The sequence below is a fragment of the Lepidochelys olivacea genome (genome assembly GCF_965140295.1).
Source record: "Lepidochelys olivacea isolate rLepOli2 genome assembly, chromosome: 11".
Lineage (NCBI taxonomy): Eukaryota > Metazoa > Chordata > Testudines > Cheloniidae > Lepidochelys > Lepidochelys olivacea.
Window position 1 is genome coordinate 13,016,006 of NC_140421.1, and position 21,541 is coordinate 13,037,546.

At 40.8% G+C, this 21,541-nt stretch overlaps 1 protein-coding gene across 2 annotated transcripts in view; it reads right to left on the minus strand.

Annotated features, from left to right (window-relative positions):
* Positions 1 to 12,618: 12,618 nt before the first annotated feature.
* Positions 12,619 to 21,541, minus strand: part of SLC12A8 (solute carrier family 12 member 8) — a 93,356-nt gene continuing 84,433 nt past the window's right edge. For both annotated transcript variants that reach the window (XM_084643051.1, XM_084643052.1), the window contains exons 12-14: positions 19,092 to 19,209; positions 17,441 to 17,501; positions 12,619 to 14,156 (exon numbers count right to left, since the gene is read on the minus strand). In XM_084643051.1, the coding sequence (XP_084499177.1) occupies positions 13,991 to 14,156; positions 17,441 to 17,501; positions 19,092 to 19,209 (345 nt within the window). In that variant the 3' untranslated portion in view covers positions 12,619 to 13,990. The remainder of the gene's footprint in view (positions 14,157 to 17,440; positions 17,502 to 19,091; positions 19,210 to 21,541) is intronic.

Sequence of the window (21,541 nt, forward strand, 5' to 3'; positions counted from 1 at the left end):
CACACACACACAGTTATGCATTTCCTTACCTCCCCCATTGTGCTTCATAATCGCCCCATGTGGACTGTCTCATATGCCTCTGTGCTTTTGACAGACTTACCAAAGCAACTTGGCAATTGACCATAATCAAAAATAACTTCACTGAACTTCTCTGATAAATATATTGAAATTAAACCAATGCAAAACGTAGAACCCTAGGGCATCCAACTATGACCCTTTTCTCCACTCTGCTCACAACAGCTTTTGGTTTCCTCTTGTTAAAACCCAGGAACCGATTCAATAGAGACAGTTTTTAAAGTATTAAGAAACCGAAGCAAACAAATCACAACTACAAATCTCACATTGTACATAAAAGACCCTAATTCATGACAAAGTTGACATGAGTGAACTAGGCACCAGGCAACTAAATGAAATGATTACAAAGCAGGAGGGTAATTACTAATGCAAGAGCTGAAATGGGACATCAATTTATTTCTCAGCTAATTCTCAACTGTTTTCCCATTCATTCTTTATTGGATAACTTGTTTAAAAAATCAAAGTGAGGTAAAAGGAAGCTATTCATACTTAGCTAAGGTACCTCACAGGGCTATACTAAGGTTTAGTTAAAATTTGTAAAGTACTTTAAGATTTTTTGGATGGACTATGAAAGTATTAATATTAGCCTTTCAAGTACCCATCCTATTTACACACACTGAATTTTCTGGTTTTGCACAAAATGCTTAACGTGCCACTTTGTTTCCTGCCCCTAATAATTATTGATTCTTTGTAAACTGCTTTTAGTTGCTGGAATGAAAGTCTCTATAAAGAACAAACATTAGGTCTCACTACATCCTGTGAGGTAGCCAACTCTGATTTTAGAGATGGGGAAAGCAAGGCACAGAGATGACGTTTGATATGCCCATGGTCAGATAGCTGGGGACAGAATATAGCCCAGGCATAAACTGAGCACCAGACTTACTCTAGAGCTGAACTTGGCCCCAGTGTCATTACACTGAGTCTACTGCTCTAACACACCAGCGAACACTCCCCCCATTTCTAATCCATTTCATTGTTCCCTGCCATAATTGCACTCTCTGAAATTGTAAATCCTACGGGCAGGAGGCACAATATCAAACGCTTGCCTAAAAATCTCAATACATTATTCTGACTGTTTTGCTCAACCCGCACATTGAGAACAAGATCAGAAACACATGAATACAAAATACACATTCCGGGAGAATAACTGTGAATTATACTGTGTATAATTATTAAGTATCTCACTCTTCCACTATACATATTGCTTAGCTGGACCACCGTTATTTGTCATTGACATAACTTTACAATCAGACAAATGAGAGCTAAAAAGAAATATTAATTAAAACCAAAGATGAGCTCAAGCTTCAAATGAGGATCTGAACCTTTCTAGAATTCTAGAGCCAGGGGGGTTGGATAAATCCCTACTCAAAAGTTTCCAGGAGTGTAGATATACAAGAGAAGTGATCACAAAGCCATCTATAGAGAGAAATATATATATAATTTACACACACTCAAAGTTAAGCGTGCAGCAAAACACCAGGAATGTTGAATTAAGGGTACCACATTGTCCTTGACCTAGTGGCATCCTGGTTAAGCTTAATATAGATGGAGAAAAACAATAATAGGAGGTGTAGGTCCCATACTGCTTCATACGATGTAACCATAGCACCTCAAGTCCCAGGCTGTTGCCTGGGGAGTAGTGCTTGGATTTGTCTTTTACAGCCCCCAGTGTAATAATTAGCCGTCGGTGTGCAGAGCTGAGCTGTGGCTAACTGGAACATTAACAAGAACGAAAACATTTAACAAGTATCTGACATAGGAAAAACATGCCCTCTCTCAGCCATTACAGTCATTACATTTACAGTCACTACTGGTACTGTATTAGCAGGCTCTTGAAATGAAAATACCCATATTCACACTTCCCCAATTTAAAGCTTTTTCACTACAACTGCCCAACTTGTTGGGGGTTTGGGATTTTTGTGTGTGAAAGTTTAAAACTATTGTTTCTTTTCTTCGTGTTCTTTTTTTAACTCTCTCCACTTCACTGTTTTACATGGGTGTAATATTCACCCTTCAAAGAGATTTCCAATGAAAATGGCAGTGCTGCCAACTCTTGCAATTTTATTGTGAGCCTTACAATATTTTGCATTTTTCTTTAAGCTTCAACTCCGAGAGTCATGTGAATACATGAGAATGTCAGCTTTCATTTTTTAAAAAGTAAGTTTCTAGCCTTAATGGCTGCAGAGAAAAGATTGATCTGAGTGTAGTTTGAAGGTTCAAAACTAGAAGGCAAATAAAAAGAATCCCCCAATTTTTTATTTTAAATCTCATTATTTTTAAGCTGCACTCATTATTTTGGGGGTCTGACTTGTGATTTTTGAATGCTTGTGGTTGCCAATAGTTAAATCACGATAATCCTTCGTTCCTCTCTAGCATTACATAACTAAGGATTTCAAATCACTTTACAAACATCAACATTGGTCAAGGTAGGAAATGACCCCTCAGATCTAGATGAAGTGTTGCATGCTGGGACCTGTAGTTTCTGTATTGAGAGAAAAAAGCATGGCTGCTATCAGATCAGTTTCACGAAAGATAAGTGAGGGCCATCAGCATTCTGCACCTTGGCCCTGTGGATCTGAACTCGGTGAAGGTTGAGCACCCCTACATTAGTACTACAGAACTGCATCCTTCACTAATGCATACAAATAATGTGCTCTGTAATGCAAAAGTGATATAAAGGCCAGCAGGCTGTTTCCTTCTCTTTTTAGGACCACAGCATCGATAAAGAATTTAAGTGCAAGAAATAGTACCACGTGTCAGATTTGCCCATGTTTATCCTGACACAAAATATTATCCAATTACCTTCCTGATACAGGCTGTGATCTAAAAACATCCAATAAAGTGAGCTGTAGCTCATGAAAGCTTATGCTCAAATAAATTTTTTAGTCTCTAAGGTGCCACAAGTACTCCATCTCTCTCTGTTTGTCTAATATAGGTGTATGAAAAATGGTTCTCATCTGCTAGTTAATTGAATCCCACACCTCACCCTGCTTGCAGAGAGGAAGAGTTTAGTTAGTTCTGCACATTGTATTTACTTTGAATTTTCTGGTCCTAACCTGAAAACTCCCAGTTCAAACTACCATGTTTTGCATAGTTTCAAGCTGAAACCATTAAAAACTCAGAGAGAGTTCCTCTGATGTAGAACTCTTACAGGATTTAGTAAGAATGAAACCTATAGATTATTTTCTATTATATTAGCTAGGACTTCTCCCTAGGGGTTCATGTGATTTCTATCCAGTATCACAAAATTCTTGCAGTTCACTTGAAATCCAGCCCAGATTTGTCCAAACCTCGGATAATACTTACAAACCTTAGACAAGTTTTGTGTTGATAATAAATTAAAAAACTTGGTGAACTTCACCTAGTTTAATGTTTGTTATAAAAGGTATTAAGATTACAAGTGGGTGAATAATTCATAATTGAGCAAATAATTTACTTCAGCACATCTTTTTTTAGTTTGGAAAGTGTCCACAAATGGATCACAGTTGACTCAAATATATTTGGTATTGGAACATTTTGGCTGAATGATTGTTTGCAAATAACGCCTAGTCTGTAGCGTGTTTGGAAGCAACTCATTGCGTCTATTCAATATTTAAAAATAGGGCTGTCAAACAATTTAAAAAAATAATTGCAATTCATCGCAAGATTAAAAAAATAGGCGTGATTAATCACAGTTTTAATCACACTGTTAAACAATAACAGAATACCAATTTAAATTTATTATAAATATTTTTGGATGTTTTTCTACATTTTCAAATAGACTGATTTCAATTACAACACAGAATACACAGAACACAAAGTGTACAGTGCTCACTTCATATTATTTTTGATTACAAGTATTTGCACTGTAATAATGATGATAAAAAAGTGCAATCTACAAGTCAAAGCACGAAGGGGCATACAGATGTTTAGCACATCTGGCACATAAATATCTGCAACACTAGCTACAACAGTGCCATGAGAACGCCTGTTCCAGTGGTGCAAGTGGAATCAATTTCTTACTGGTACCGGGGGGGGGGGGTGGCAGAAGCTAAGGGAGGGGACACGTGACCCTCCACATGACCCCACCCCACCCCCAGCCCTGTCCTCTGGTGTGGCTGCTTCTGTACAGACAGACCCAGAGGAGACGCAGCTCTGTGGAAGGGAAGGTGGCACCTGGGGTTCTGTTCCTTTTTCCGCTGCGGTTCCCGGGAGAGAGCTGAACCACAGGGCTCTCCCGGGAACCGCAGCAGGGAAAGGAGCAGAACATGGGGCCACCAGTCGGCCCCATGCCAGCAGCTCCTCCAGCATGGCTGTACCGCCACCAGCCCTGTCCTTTGGCAGGGCTGCTGTACAGATGGAGGAGACCCTATGTGGAAGGGCTGGGGGCGGTACAGCTGCACCAGAGGAGGAGCTGGGCAGCACCATGGTCTGCTCCTCCTGTGTCTTTCCGGTATGCTGTACCAGCTATTAATATCTTGCTGGTATGGCGGACCAGACCGGACCGCCCTACTTGCACTGCTGGCCTGTTCTCACTTTCAGGTGACATTGTAAATAAGAAGCGGGCAGCATTATCTTCTGGAAATGTAAACAAACTTGTCTGTCTTAGGGATTGGCTGAACAAGAAGTAGGACTGAGTGGACTTGTTTGGTTTTTGAGTGCAGTTATGTGGGGGGGGGGGAAATAATTCTACATTTGTAAGTGGCACTTTCACAATAAAGAGTTTGCACTATAATACTTGTATGAAGCTAACTGAAAAATACTTTTTCTTTTGTTCATCTTTTTTACAGTGCAAATATTTGTAATCAAAAAGCATTAACTGAGGAGCTCCAAACTATGGAATCATACTTGGAAATGGAAGCTCAACCAAACCCTGGAAAAACAATAGTAAGCACATTTCATCTTGATAATAGGAGTGCCAAAAAACACACCGAAAGTAGCTTTCTATGGTAAAAATGTGCAACGCAAGTCCACTCCAAAATATCTTGGAGTGAAATTCGACTACACCCTCATCTTCCATGATCATCTTGAGAAGGAAGCTGCAAAGATAAAAACAAGAGCCAACATAATCCAGAAACTAGCAGGTACATCCTGGAGTGCATTGGCATCAGTGTTGCGAACATCTGCAATAACACTTGGACTAGATGACCTCCTGAGGTCTCTTCCAACCCTAATCTTCTATGATTCTATGTTTCAGTAGCTGACTATTGTGCACTGGTATGGAGCAGATGCATCCACACACGACTTGTGGATACCCAGCTGAATACAATGATGCGGTGCATTATGAAAACCCTTAAGTCAACTCCAACACCATGGCTACCTGTTCTAACATCGCTCCCCTGCCGATAAGCCGAACTGCTGCAACATTCCATGAAACTAAGCGAATCCAGGAAAACCAATGTCTTCCTATCCACCAAGACCTTAACACCCCCCGCAACGTCTTAAATCCCGCAAGCCCTTCTGGGAATATTCGTTTAGCCTCATGCAATCAAGCTACGATCATAAGGAGGCTTGAAAAGCAGATTGGGCTAAACAAGACTTAAAAAATAAGCACCATGTGCCAGATCTCACACAAAAGGTTCCTGTGTTTGACCTTCCACTGTCATCTTGGTCAACTCTGAACCAAATCCGAACCAACCATGGTAGATGCAGGCATCTAATGCACAAATGGAAAATCAAGGACTCCCTGGCATGCGTGTGTGGTTCCTCACGACAGACCATCGAACACATCACCATTCACTGCCCAATTTATAGATATGAAGGAGGCATCACTGCAATCAATTCTGCTACTCTTGGTGTAGCCAATTTGACTTGATCAACTTCAGGTGAAATTGTAGTTCCTGCTCTACACCAGCCATATGAAAGAAGACGACGACAGCGCCTGGCATAATAGTGGCCTGCTCCATGACTGGGCTTCCTAGGTGCTACAGTACTACAGGTAATCAATCAATATAGGGCCATGAACACTGTCAAATCCAATGAGTCCACAAAGCGCCATTTGGATTTTGGAACATTTTTTAAAATAGTATTCAGCCAGCTTTAGTTTGGATAGTCCCAGTGACTTCTAGCCCTCTCAGAGCTGACCAGAAAGCCTGCACAGCAGCACAGTTAAAATATAAAAGAAGCTCTTGCCAAGGCTTATGAGAAACATTTGGATCCAATAAAGTTACAGGTGCATTTCTTTGCAATTTCATTTTTCAAAGTGCTCTCTCTAGCTGTATATACAATACAGAGTCACTTCCATTTGCGGTGGAAACCATCCGCTTTCACACAACCAATGCAAATTCCAAATATTAGAAGTCATATCCCAAAGTTTCTGGAAGAAATCTCCCTCTCCCTCCCCCCAGCCGACTCTGTTTTCATGACAGTGAACTGGACTCCCACCCAGAAGCAGCTGTGTGCTCCAGCAATAACAGGAACCCAGTTCCTTGCAGAGAGCCTGCACAGCACTGCAGATAGGCGCTTGTGTGGCAGCAAACACAAGGTTGGAAATGGTCAACAATAAAACTATAAATAATGTGGCGATGTAGGGAGGTTCCCTTATCCTGAAGCGATAGTGGATTCAACAGATAATGCCACAGTCACTCCAGAAATGCAGCTGCTGTTCTGACCAAAAAAAGTCAAGAAAGCAAGAAAAGATTTGCTTTGGAGGGTTCCGTGCTTAATGCCTCTCTGGGACCCTGATCCAAAGTCCATGGAAAGGCTCCCATTGAGTTCCATGGGCTTTGGATCAGGCACAGAGTCTCCAGATTAACCTTGATTAGTTTGCAAGTGTTTTTTTTCCTCCTCCTAACTTAGTCAGCCCTCTTGGGATGCAAGAGTCGAGCAGCATCCTTTCCAGATCCTGGAGCAAAATTCTGCAGCTGAAAATTAGTTCCAAATTTTGCTTTCATGTACATCTGTATCAATCCAGAGTAGCCATTTAAATCAGCCCTTAACTAATCCTGGTGATGCACAAGCCGGCATAGACTCCAGCGCACTCTCTGATTTAGCTGTGCTGGTTCGGCAGTGCCAATAGACATATAAAGTCATCAGCTATGACTTGGAATACAGGGCAGGCACCAAGGGCTGCATGCACAAGCATAAAGGTAAAAGGATTGAGCAGGTTATAAAAGCCAGAGGAAACAGAGCCTGCAGCTGCATTGCCATGAGTGTAACTCCTGCCTAGCATCCGGAGAGAGGTCAAGGATGGAGGAGAAGGCGGTGCCTCATTAGCGTGCTGAGGTTCACATTTAAGGCCATGACTCATTAGATATCCCCATTCTCCGCCTAAGCTCAGCCCTTTTCACCCTGCACACAGGTGAGAGAATAGGTACACAGGGTGCTCGGTCCAATAGGCTTACCCTTACATGCACCTACTAAGACCTTCCACTTGCAACTAAATTGAATGGTGACTGCCTTGCCCTCTGAGGGGAGCAGCTCTGTGGACCAAGCAGCTGCCATATTCCTGTAGTTGTTTCCTAAGCGTAAGTGCACTTTTAAAAACTGCACAGGAGTTGAAGTGAGAAGTGACTGGGTTTTCTAATACTAGACGGTCCTTTTCAGGGCAGGTGCTCCACTGCTCAAATAAGGTAAGTGTCTGTTCAGGGCTTTGCTGTAGTCTCAGCAACTCCTGGCCTGATTACTTTTGCTCACCCTTCATCTTCTCAACATCAGGACCAGAGATGGAGATAATTCACAGCCCAGCCATAAAACTTGGCCAGCATCAGCACACCAGAAGGCATGCAAGTCCCAACTCAACGTGCTCACAGCAGAACTGAAGGGATAGTCCCAGTGCTTTTGGGTCCATGCATTCAATGAACCAATGCACCTCATTGCTTTTGGGGGGGGCAAGATATTTTGTTTGGAGGCCCAACAAATCCCAATGTTATCCATGCAGGTAGTCCCAATTTTGAGCCATGCAGCTCCTAGGCCAACAATTAGCAACCACATCCTCAACTCCACTGGAACATTTGGTCATGAAGACTCTTTACTAGCCCTGGATCACACTGTGATTCACATCTAAAACATTAGGTCCCAAATCTAGACCTCCAAATCTAGGTCCCAATAACATGCCACTGTTATTTCGGAAATAGAAGCGAAACGATTAGGCGGCTATTTTTAAAGGTTCTACCAAATCCTGAGTCGCCAGTAACACTTTTCTTTTCTCTGTGCCTCCAACCCAGGTAACCCCCTTTTCTAAGAGAGATCAGAGCACTAGTTGTCTCTTGTGGCACCTTAGAGACTAACCAATTTATTTGAGCATAAGCTTGAAGTGAGCTGTAGCTCACGAAAGCTTATGCTCAAATAAATTGGTTAGTCTCTAAGGTGCCACAAGTCCTCCTTTTCTTTTTGTGGATACAGACTACCATGGCTGCTACTCTGAAACTAGTCTCTGTACAGCTAAAGCCATATCTTGACTGAATACAGAAGGGCCCAGAGATGCAAGGAATCTCAGACTCTCACTAACTTTAATTATAATTCTGGGGCCACTACTTGTAATTCAGCTAACCTGATTGTCTTTCCTTGGAGATTTAAATATAATGCTGCACCTTTAAGTTCAGGAAACCAAGCCAATTTCCAAGTCTGAAATTCCAGAGGGTTGGTAAAACACACTGTCTCGTTGGTAACAGACTGGCTCAGGTCCCAATAGCTCATATAATATCATGAGCAACATAATCTACAGGATCAACTTTTCTTCAATATAATGTATTGTGGTTGGTTGTTCTCTATCTAGTTTTCCATATCACTCCTATTACTATCATCTAAGCTGCAGAACTGAAAATGGCAGCTGTCTCTCTCCTTAGCCTGGTCATGCAACTAAAACATATACCAAAAGTCAGGATGGTCCGCGAGATACCCATGAGGTGAGATAAAGGATAGTTATAACACTGGACTGGGAGCTATAGATCTTGGTTCTGTTCCTGGCCTGGCCATGAGACTCCCCATGTGACCTGGCACAAATGACACAAGGCCAAGCCCACTGACTTCAACAGAGCTATGACAATTTATACCAGCTAAGGATCTCATAGACTTTAAGGCCAGAAGGGACCATCATGATCATCTAGTTTGGCCTCCTGCACATTGCCGGCCATAGGCCCCTAACCCCTTATTGTCATAGTATTTCAGTTCCCGAGCTATTATACTGCTCCTGCCTGCTATTGCTCTTGACTATGTATATTGCAAGCATTTCAGAGCAGGGATTGTCTCTTGCTACATGGTTGTGTAGCACCTAGCACAATGGAGTCCGAGTCTCAGTTGGGGGCTCTAAATACTACTGTAACACAAATAAATAGTTATACATTTAAATGGCTGCTTCACAACACTTTGGGCCTGTTTTGCTAGCAGGATAATCACATTGGAAAGAGCAGTGTAGAAAACATACCCAACCACAATCCCCCCAGTTTATATTATAGTATTAACAATAAACCAAAATTCTTCTTGAGATCTGTACATTTATTTAAATAATTATTTCCTAGGTTGAATGACTTTTTACAAATCATGTTTATTTCACAGCTTTCTCCTAAAAAAAAAAAAAAAAGCTTGTTATCAATAAATCTGTGGAGTCAAAGCAAAATAGTTACTGAAATAACAAATACAAAATAGTTACAGCTAAAGTATATGAGGGTCCAGGGAGACTTTGAAGCAGAAATAGCAGGAAATTTTCTTTGTGATAGAAACCAAAGGGTACTTGCCTGGGAGTAGCGAGCAGAGATACCTCTCAGAGCTATTCTCTGAACTGATCTTAAGATAAATTATATCTTCTTGCAATCCACAGACTCTAGAGTTACTCTGCTCAAGGGAAGTTACTAACCTGGTGATAGGTTGCTGTAGGGTGGGGAATAGTAACGAATTCCCACCCACACTCTTCCTTCCCGAAAAGGGCAAGAAAAAAATATTTCATGCTCATGAAGGTTTCTCTAACGTCAGAGGAATCAAGATGTTTTAGGAAGAGGAGCATAAGTCACAAGCTAATCTTACGGACGTTCGTTTTGTTAACTTGTAGCATTGCTCAGTTCACGTCAAGAGTTTTTGCTTCTTCCTTCTATCATTTGCTGCTCGTGAAAGAGAGAGATTGAGAACATTACCTAGAGCTGCCCCGGGAGCAGCTAGCTCTGCCAGTGCACCTCAGTCTTGTCCCGAAACACAGCTGGTTCTTTGAGCATGTTGTTGATCTAGAACATATTTCATTATGCAATGGGCCTCATTCTGCTCAGATTTCAGAGTAGCAACCGTGTTAGTCTGTATTCGCAAAAAGAAAAGGAGGACTTGTGGCACCTTAGAGACTAACACATTTATTTGAGCATGAGCTTTCATGAGCTACATCCGATGAAGTGAGCTGTAGCTCACGAAAGCTTATGCTCAAATAAATGTGTTAGTCTCTAAGGTGCCACAAGTCCTCCTTTTCATTCTGCTCAGACTGGTTTTCAATGGGGTAACTGGGACTGAAGTGCTTAAGTCTGGGGTTTATGTGCCTAAGTCCCGTCGTGGATCTGGACCAAGGAGACAATGCCATGGAGAGCTACCATCTTTCAGCCCCCTCTGTACTCACTCAGATAACTCTCTCTGCACAATCAGAGCTATTTTGAACTCTATTCAGCAATGATAAAAAGCTCTTCTTCAGTCATGGAGGCAATTATTAAAGTATAATATTTAAACCTTCCAAGAGCGAGAGCAGCCGATCCCTTTAACCAGACGATACATGGTTAAAATAGGCTGTCTCTGTAATGTGATCTCCCGTGTTCAGTGCACGCCCAGGGTGTGCGTGTGACGTCTTACACTCATGTTGCTGTGACAGCCTATTATTGTGCCCATTTGTAAGAGAGATGGATTATTTCACTGGTGCACAAGTACAAGAAACCATGTATTTCAGTTCATACTCCATCTAATGCTGCAACAAGTGCCATCCTTCCTGAGGGAAGTAATGTTGCAACAGCAACACCATATTACTGCCAGAGCAAAACTATGGACATGCCAATCCTGATGCATTTGTCTAATCATATTAGGGTGAAATTCACTGTTGTGCAGAAGGCTAACAAAACCCTGTGCAGTGCTGAAGTTCACTTTCAGAGCCCCCACAATAGTCCTTAAGTGGCACTTACGGCCTTGTGGTAGGCCTCTGCACAGGACTGAATTTCCCACATTAAAGCCCAGTATAACTGACAGTATTGTTACAGGGCAAGTGGCACAAAGTTGTGTCAGAGAACATTAAGATGGAATGAGAGCGTTTGAGAGAGGTAAAGCATGTTTCGGTGTTTGTTCTGGTTTTTCTGACAGACTGACATTGATAAAACAATATGAATGGTGCACAATCAAAACCTCATTGCACAAAGCTTGAAACTATTGTTTGTATTTCCGGCCATTCACATTGTTACATCTGACGGATAACTGAACAAACTGTGGTGGCTGATATTTAAACATTCCATAGCAAAACCAGTCATCTGGTTTTAACTAACACATTTCCCAAACAAGATATGGGTAGTAAAGGGACATTTTTCCCCTTAGATAGTTTGCTTCTGTTTGCTGTCTCTGATACCAAAGAGGGCATTAAACTGTTTAGGACCTAAGAAAGAAAATGGAAAACAAAGACTTTCTAACCATCTCTCATACCGTGCTGTGCTATCTGCTTTTCTCTTATTTAAACACCTTATTTCAGAAAAATGGGGGGCTGAATGAGCATCCTGAGATGGGATGAGCAGCAGCATATTTAGATGCCGCTAAGTCTTAAGTGCTATGAAGTTTTGCAGTCTGTGGCCCTTATTATATAACTACGGCTATATATCATACTGTAAAAGGAACAAATACAGCGTGTTGTTTGAGGGCCGAAATCAGCACGAAGAAAAGGCTGCAGATTGCAGAACTACATTAAATACAGTTTACAAAGTCATACTATGGTTAATTTGACCTTAACATTTAATCAAAATTGCCGCTTACTGCAGGATTCTGCTAGTAGGTTTCTGCTTTGAACTGATCTTTTCACAGGCAAGGTATCAGAAAAAAAGCACCTGAAGTGTCTTCACAGAGACACCTATACAAGCTCACGATCTCTAAGCATCATATACCACCACAAGTCCATTTACAGATCCAACCCTGCACCCATTTAAGTCAATGGCAAGACTCACATTGAGATCTGTGAGTATAGGATTTGGTCCTACATTAGGAAAAACATTAGGCTTTAGTTTAAGAGGTGGATGTGCATGGACTCAGAATCCCACTGAATTCAAGGGAAGTATGGATCAACATCCAAACTTTTTTATCTAGAGTACAGAACAAAACCAGAACATCAAATCCAACTCTTCTTGATATTTGGGGAAGATCAAATTTAGATTAGAACACGCTCAGGACCATTTCTATGTATTTCTATCTCGGTTTTTTTTGTTTGTTTGTTTGTTTGTTTGTGTTTGTTTTTTTAAAAGGAACGTTACTAAGGAATCCTGAAATGAATGTTTCTAACATGAAACAGCTTGGGGTGGGTCAACCTTCAGGCTGAGTTAATTTGACAGCGTCCCATTAATTTTCACAAGGGTGATCATTTAAGTAATGCTGAATTGTGACCAAAGCAGAAAATTAAAACGTGGAGCAAACTTTCAGTAGCATCCCAGAATAACTTTATTCATGATTTCATTGGAAAAGCTGGTTTCCCTCCACCTGGAGGAAAATATCACATGGTAGAAACAGCGCTCAAATGGGCTGACCCTGTGAGGTGCTGCTGAATGCCTTCAGCTCCCATCGAGTTCAGTGGGAGTCAAGGGCCTTCAGCCCCTTCTAGTAGCATTGGTCCCAAAGCTAGCAGGAATTCACAGAGCTTTTTCTGTAGCAGATGCAGAGAACTGGTTATTATCTCACTGAACAAGAAATAAAAAAATTGAAAGACTCAAAGATTAAAGGAAATTAATGATCACTCCCTTTTTTTATACATTTTAAATGCCCAGACTTATTTTGCAGTGCTCACTACTATTTTACTACATACTCCTGAGGCCTGCTCCTTCATTTCAGACCTCTGCAGGAGCTTTGCCTGCATTGCTTCCTACCTGAAGGACTAAGCAGAAGTGATACATTTCTTCTTCTGACTGAAGTAAGGGTGTGTCCACGTATATCCTAAAAGATACTTTTTAATCATTTATATAAATTATTATTTTAACTGGGACATGTCATATTTGGAAACACTGTATACCTTCAGGAAGAGGGTCCCAGATTAGCACCTATGTTTCAAGATTCAGCTTCTCCCAATCCTCATTTCTGAAGTGATATTGAAAACAGCTCTTTAGTGCTGATAAAACATAATTTCACAGTATGACGATACAGAAGAGTTCATAAATTTAAGTGAATGGACTTGATTCCAATTTTGAACACACTTCATAATTATCTTGCCTTCACCATTTCAGCCTATACTCTAAATGCCTTAAAGCACTTTATGAGCACCAATTAATTAAAACACACATCACCCCTGTGAGGTAGAAAATTATTATTTTACAGACAGGAAAACTGGGGCATAAAGAGGTAAAGTGACTAGACTAAGTTTGCACCGAATCAGTGGCAGGACTGAGAACAGAACCCAGGAGTCTTAGGTCTCAGCTTGCTGCTCTAACCAAAAGATCACACTGCCTCCATATTCAGTCCATGGACGTTTCAAATTGCATTCTTCAAGTGTTTCTAGTTTTTGTAATATTTAGTGGGTACAGTATTTGAATTCTTTAGATTTCTAATGCTATTGTCCTCAGTTACTGATCACTTTAGTCCTTGAATTTGTTTTTCTCAACTGGCTCGAATATGGAATCCTAGTTAAAATTGCAAACTTGTCCTTTGTAAAAAAAATAAAATAAAAAGACACAACCCCAAACAGTGGAAGCATTAAAAAATATAGTCACATTGTTCAAGTAGTTTTACCAGGTGCCACAGCAGTGATTAGTGTTAAGTGGCTGCTGGAGTGAACCACCGGATCCTTTTTTTTTCTTTTTTACTGAAACTGATTGACAAACTCTTCTCTTCTGATAACAGAGGAATGGTGGTAGCGGTCTCGAGAGGCAAAATCTGCATTCTCTTCGGTGAGCTGAGTGGTCTCCATGCCAACTGTTGCAAAGGACGGTGTAACAACAATCTGCTCCTCTGGGGATGGCCTTGTCCTGAAAACAGAAAAACACACAACCTTCAGATGTCCCATTGTTTCCCAATCTATCAGCAGCTGTGCTTTGAACTATGTAAACAAAACAAATCAAATCTCTGATGCACAAAGACTTAGAAAAAAGATACTAAAAACTTTTCTTGGTGGCTATGTGAGTTGCAGAACTCAGAGAACATTTTCCTTTACTAGAAAAAAATAGTAACATTGCTCACAAAAACAACAAGGAGTCCTTGTGGCACCTTAGAGACTAACAAATTTATTTGGGCATAAGCTTTCGTGGGCTAAACCCCACTTCATCAGATGCATGGAGTGGAAAATACAGTAGAGAGGTATAAATACACAGCATCTGAAAAGATGGGAATTGCCTTACCAAGTGGGGGGTCAGTGCTAACAAGCCAATTCAATTAAGGTGGAAGTGGGCTCCATGCTTCTGATGAAGTGGGTTTTAGCCCACGAAAGCTTATGCCCAAATAAATTGGTTAGTCTCTAAGGTGCCACAAGGACTCCTCGTTGTTTTTTGCTGATACAGACTAACATGGCTACCACTCTGAAACGAATTGTTTATAAAGATTTTCTTAATAAATATCCCTCCTCTCCTTGGTTGCTGTCCAGTTGCTCCAAAGCTCTTCAGCCACATAAAGTGAGGCAGAATTTGTTTCAATCACAGTTGCACTTTGTGGCTGCTAACAAGTAAAAAGGATAACCATATATCTTACCAACCCTTTTTGTAAGTTTACAGGCAATGTGGTTGCAGAAAAGTGAGAAGAATTTACTTCTAGTCATCCTACTCATAATAATAAAGGTCAGTCAATGTAACTTTATTCTACAGTAAGATTTTTAGTGATCTCTCTGTCTACAGAATATAATCTACTGTATTCAAGAGAACTTTTTCAAACCTAGGTGTCTAAATTTAGGCAACTCAGTATTGTCAACCTCAAGCATTCAAAAATCATGAATCAGGACCAAAAAAAGCATGAGATTGGCTTAAAAGTCTTAAGATTTTTAATAAATGGTGGGTTCTTTATTGTTGCCTCTGGTTTCTGACTCCTTAGGATGCACACGCTTCATGATTTCAAGCTTTTCTCTGCAACCATGAGGTCTAGAAACTTACTTATTTATTTTTTTAAATGAAAGCTTGAGATTTTCATGGCATCTCTTGATTCCAGGAGCTGGGGTTTGAGAAACACATCAAAATTCACATGACTCACAATACAATTGTGAAAGTTGGGAACACTGTTCCATCCATATATAATATCTGAATAAGTAGCCTGATTTTCAGAGGTGCAAAGAGCCCGTAGCTGCCTTTAAATTCATTCACCATCTTCCAAGATTGGGCCCTCAGTCTCGTTAAAATGTCCTTTCCCACCTTGCTTTGCAATTTGTAAAAATAAATCTGAAGCCAAACCACCCACAATTTATTTGTGTGTGATATCCTGGATATAACACAGCTTCGGGGGTGTGCTTTAAAAAAAGGAAAAGAAAAGAAAAAGAAAGCTCCTCTGGGAATTGACTGCAGGCATTATTATAAGGCTACCCTACCAGCTGTCTAAATTAGAGAGATTTCATCTTGTGACAAGAGATAAATAAGATCAACTTCTAACTTGGACTGCTGCCAGCCTTACACTCAATCCTTCCTAGCTGTGTCTCGACCGATCGATACTACTGACAAAAGGCACCAAGGACTCTATCATGCTGCCAAGCTGCAGTCTAAGAACCTCTGGTAATAGTGACACATCTACCCAAAGATGTGGAACTGGCTCATTACAGGGGGAAGGAACATCTCTCTTTTTACGCCCACAGGGTGCATTGCTTCTCTGTTGCACTGCAGCTCTCTGTTGTGTACTAAACTTCAGCGGGTGTTGGATATGGAATGGTCCACAGAGATTTGAAGTGGGAATAAAAAATATGCAGAGGTGTCAGGAAAGGAGAATCTTTCTCTACATTTGCAATGTGTGTATACAAAGCAAATAATGAATGTGCATATACACCTATGGGGAACTGGATGGACACAGTGTACAGGACACAGATCCTCGTGCTGGGTTTGACTCACTACGCAATGAGTAATTCTGACTAGCCGTTTAGCACTAACCCATCCATCCAGCCTGTTCTCATGCTTCACCTCATAATTCTTCTCTTTCACTCACATCGGAATACAAACGAACAATGTGAAAAAAGAAAGGGAGAAACCCCTGGACCGAATAAGACACGTAGAAAGCTTAATTCTTCCTCCTTTGCCTGTGTTTTGTCTAACTCAGGTTCTGATCCTGCTAACACTAATGAAGGTATGAAGCTTTATTCCTGGGAATAGTCCCAATGGCCACAGGAGTAAAGTTATATGCACGATTATGGGTTTGCAGGACTGGCACCTTTGAAAAAAGACTTCAAGGCAGGTCCCTTGTCTTCTTTTATATAGGGGAAGGCAGATTGTCTAGTGGAGAGGCCACTGGGCTAGGAGTCAGGATGTCTGGGCTCTATTCCTTGCTCTGCCACTGACCTGCTGGGGAACCTTGGCAAGTCACTTCACTTCCGTTTCCCTCCCACCTTTGTCGATTTAGACTGTAAACATTTTGAGACAGGAAGTGTTGATCGCTGTGCCCAGATACTTAGCACAATGCGGCCCCGGTCTTGCTTGAGGTCTTTAGGTAATAAAATAAATAAATAAATATCTAAAAAACGCCATGCGCACCGATGGTGTTATACTAAAATACAACAAGAAACAGTCATCGTCATCTATTCTGAACAGCAAGCTGTGTGGAACCTGGAACCCGACCTCTGCTTTCCTCCAGGACTTGACACTAGCCAGGATCCTCGCTAGCATTCCCATCCGAATACTGGGATAGAATATTGCTATCTAGCACATACAGGGCTTTTCTACACAGTGGGGTGATTCACTGTATGGCATTCTGATTTCTAAAGAGCACTCAGGTGGTGCACATTAATTGGTCTGTGCAGCCTCTGCTGAAGTGCACTAAAGGTTCCCTAAAGTGCATTTTCATGTAAATAGGAGTAAATATTTATTTTTGCCAGTAAAGTAAGCATATGCAACTCTGAATATAAGAAGGGGGCAGGTCTATTGATTTAAGTAGTAAATAGTTTTATGTAGTCACTTTCTCTAGCCATATCAGCACTCTAAATACAAGATGATATCAGTTATATCAAGGAACTCCAATGCACCAAAAGAGGTGTGTAACAATTCTGCAACACAGCCACATTTATGCACAATTTCAACTGTTTATTGTTAAGTGTGAGCATTACTTAGGTCACCGCCAAGTGATTAGTACCAACCTGCATGAGCTGACCAAACCTAACTTAATCCAGCTGAGAAAACTGAAGTTAGCTGCTGCCCCTGCAGAGGGAAAACACATGAAAAGTCACCATGCTGCTAATTCTCTCATAATAGCTTTACATGATCTAGGCTTGGAATAAAATCTCAAACAAATGTGCATATTGTTATTAGCCCTACTTACACAAAAGGTTACAGGTTTAATAACTGTGAGAATGTGTCTCATTTTTTCCCATACACGAAAGCTTTTTAAAGATTCTCAAGAATGTAACCTGAAGAGAGAACCATTGATTATTCCTAGACATAAGCTTTATTAAACTGCAATAATAATATACCCTATATTTTCACCAGTAGATCTCAAAGAACTTTACAAAGGAGTGTGTATCACTATCCCCATTTACAGATGGGGAAAATAGACACAGAGCAGTGAAGTGACTTGCCTGAGATCACTTGGGCAAAGTTGGGTATAGAACCCAGGGCTCCTGAGTGCCAGGCCAGTGTTCTAGTCACTAGGTAACATTGCCCCCTCTACTGCTATAGATTGTGACAAAATGTAGTGATAATTTAAGGGGGGGGAAAACTCAAAAGCATGTTCAAACTGTATAAAAAACAAAGACTGAAAAGCTAGGACGTTTTAAGTTAAGGTAAATCTTTCAAATAATATGTTGGAAAATATGGAAAGATAACATTAAGGTACTCCTAACAACCTTAACTCTGCCCCAATATTCCATATCGGAGATAAACTGAGGCTGAAAAATGGGGAACTGATGTGTAGAGGGTAGATGGGATATTCAACAACTTAACTGCTTATTTCTATGTTTCTTACAATTTGTGTTCATGGGATCTGCAATCTAGCAACCTCAAGTCTAAATTATCAAAAGAGGATATTTTCAAAAGCATGTGAGTGATTTAGGAACTCATTGACTTACTCTTAAGCAAAAGGGCATTGCAAAGGTCTTTGCATGTGATTGGCTTATACTGTACAGGCTACGGTAGCTTTGCTTTCTGAACTTGCTTTAGTATTTAATTTTGAACCTGTACAGTATAAGCCAATCACATGCAGAGACCTTTGCAATGCCCTTTTGCTTAAGAGTATTTGCTCAGATTATGTTCCTCACATATTCAACCTGTTTAATTCAGAATCAAAAGGCCCTCTTGTTTTGCCATTACAAACACTGAGATTTAATAAGATACTTATCGTAATTCCAATTTTCACAGCAGTTTTCTCAGGTGGATTTATATTGACTAATTAGGTTTATTAAAGTGTATTTATAGATTAGCCACTGATGTAATACATTTAATATCTGCAATTCCTACTAACTCTTAACATCAGTGCTTTTACTTATAGTAATTGCTCTTTCTAATTTATTTTACAGCATAGCAAAACAGCTTATTAACTTTTTAACAAGATGGTTAAACTCATCAGAAACAAAAATTAATCTGGTAATGCTAATTGTAGCCAGGAACAAATATATAACTATGTTTAAAGACTCAATTAGCAAATTTTGCTATAAACTAGCAAGGAAACAAAATCTGCCATTTGTAATGTGTAACTCACATGTTAAATGAAAATGCCTTAATTTCAAATTAACTCCAATTAAAATGTAATAGGTTTTTAAGATTATTTAAAAACAGAAGATTAAAAATACTCACCGGGGGGTAGTCCAGGACTCATTTGGCCAATGTAGAAATACAGAATAATTGCTACACTCAGATTAATGAGAGTGTAGATCCACTGAATGACAAACATGATTACAAGCGATCCGATTGCCTGTTGAAAATGCAGTGTTCAGGATTACTACACAGTGCCCGATTGTATTTCACTATTACACTAACAAATATTTCCTGCAAAATCCAGAGGATGTTTTCTGCCATTTTTCTGATCTTGTGCAAGACCTGGCAATACTCTGGCCCCTGGGGGAGTACTACCAGCTACACAGCGCGGTTGCCCAGGGCAGGAGTTTATTCTTCAGGATGAAAATAGGCCAATGCCAATGATGAAGCCAAATAAAAAGCGGCCTGTACCTATGGACAATCTAGTATTTTTATTGAGTATGACAGTACTGGAGCTTTCAAGGTGTCATTTGAACATCAGAAACTTCACCTTCACCAGCCTTGCCAAACCCTGTACACCAAACCACCCACATTTTATATTCTACCGAAAACCTTCATTCTGCACCCCCAGTGCCTCCTCTGGAGTTTTAACCAGTCATAGATCCCCTGGCCGTACCCTACTGGTCCTCTGGCCTAGCTCTCCTCTGTATAGGGGTGGGGAGAGAGCTGCCACAGAGCATGGCTGGGTGATATACAGGGCACAAAGACAGACTTCTCTGTGGCTCCCAACCCAAACACAATGGAAATACACTATGCCCATCAAAGTCAGCAGAAGTTCAATGGGCTTCAGATCAGGCCATAAACCTGATTCCTTTGTGACTTTTTGCTTGTTTTTCGCAAATTTGGATGAACATTTTCCAAGTTTTTCACCCATCATATAGACGGGTTGAGATTTGCCACCTGTCAACATGCAGCAGAATTTCGCCCAAAGGTCATTACTATAATGATGAGAGAGATCTATGATGCAGCTGCCTTATAACATAATCATCATTATTACTATTTCCTTATTTGCTTCCTGTGGCACCGACAATGTGCAAAGAGTTGTGTCAGTATAACAGGAGGTATGGCTCCTGCCCCAAAGAGCTCACACAGAAGAAAACGGAAAGATAATATAGACAGGAGAAGGGAAACAAGGAGGGGATCAACCTAGAAGTAAAGTGGTCAAGGTGACCGCTTTGTATTATCAAACTCTGTATTACAAATTTAAAAATACAGGGTATAATTTCAAAAGCATCTAAGTTTCGTTTTCAAAAGTGACTTAGGAGCCTGAGTCCCATTGTGCCTAAGTGACTAAAGCCCAGATCCTGAAAGGCATTAAGGTGCCTAACTCCCATTAATTTCAATTAGGTACCTTTGAGGGTATGGGCCTAGACCTCTTTCAGAAAGGGACACAGGCACTTTTGAAAAATGTATCCATACAAAGTATCCCCGTGTTATCCTCAGGCACACCATCCATAGAGTCTCATAGGTGTCAGGGTAAACATGAGCTGTCAGGAGGTGTCTGAATGGGGGGTCAGAGTAGTGCCAGCTTAGGAAGCGTGTTCCAGGTCCGGGGGAAAGCATGGAGATACTTGTAGGAGAAACAGTTAAGCAAATCTAGGCTGGCATTACTGCCAGAGCTGAGCAGGCAGGGGAGTGGGGCAGACAGAGGCAAGGGGTCAACAAGTATATTTATAGATGTGCACATATATTATTAAGCTTCCATATCAAGTCTTTTAAATCACTGTGTACCTACCGCAGCCCTAGTTATCCACCATGATCTCTTTCCAATCCAAATCATTCCACAGAAGCCAAGTCTGCTTTAATGACAATGTCAGAATCACCTCTTTACACAAATGTAAGAATTCCCCATGCTTATGGGAGGCGTTAACTGCAGTCGTGGTATAGGAGCTCAGTGTTTGGGAACCATGATGTTTACTGATCCAAAATGCAGGTGTTAGCTTGCAACTGCTTAGAAGATTTAATCCACTCAAGAAAAGACACCAGGCATGCATCCCACCCATCTCATCACAGTCCAGCAGGGCCTTTCTCTAGCAGTTAGCATTTGGTGAAGATGAGCTACTGAGCAATGTGGTTTGAAATGTGGTTGCCAAAGCCAAACTAAAGATAGTGGGTAATTTAATAGGTGTGCTGTAAGTTGTTTAACTGTACTCACTATACATATATATGAAATCACGTATGTGGAGACAATATCCACGTGATAAAGTGCAAAGCCATGTGATAAATTCATTTATCATGTATCGAAGGGGTATCCGTGTTAGACTGGATCTGTAAAAGCGGCAAAGAGTCCTGTGGCACCTTATAGACTAACAAACGTATTGGAGCATAAGCTTTCGTGGGTGAATACCCACTTCTTCAGATGCATGCTCCAATACGTCTGTTAGTCTATAAGGTGCCACAGGACTCTTTGCCGCTCTCATTTATCATGAACTTCTGACCACTTTTCCTGCCACCTGCTCCAATCCATCTCCCCAAGACTCATTTCAATG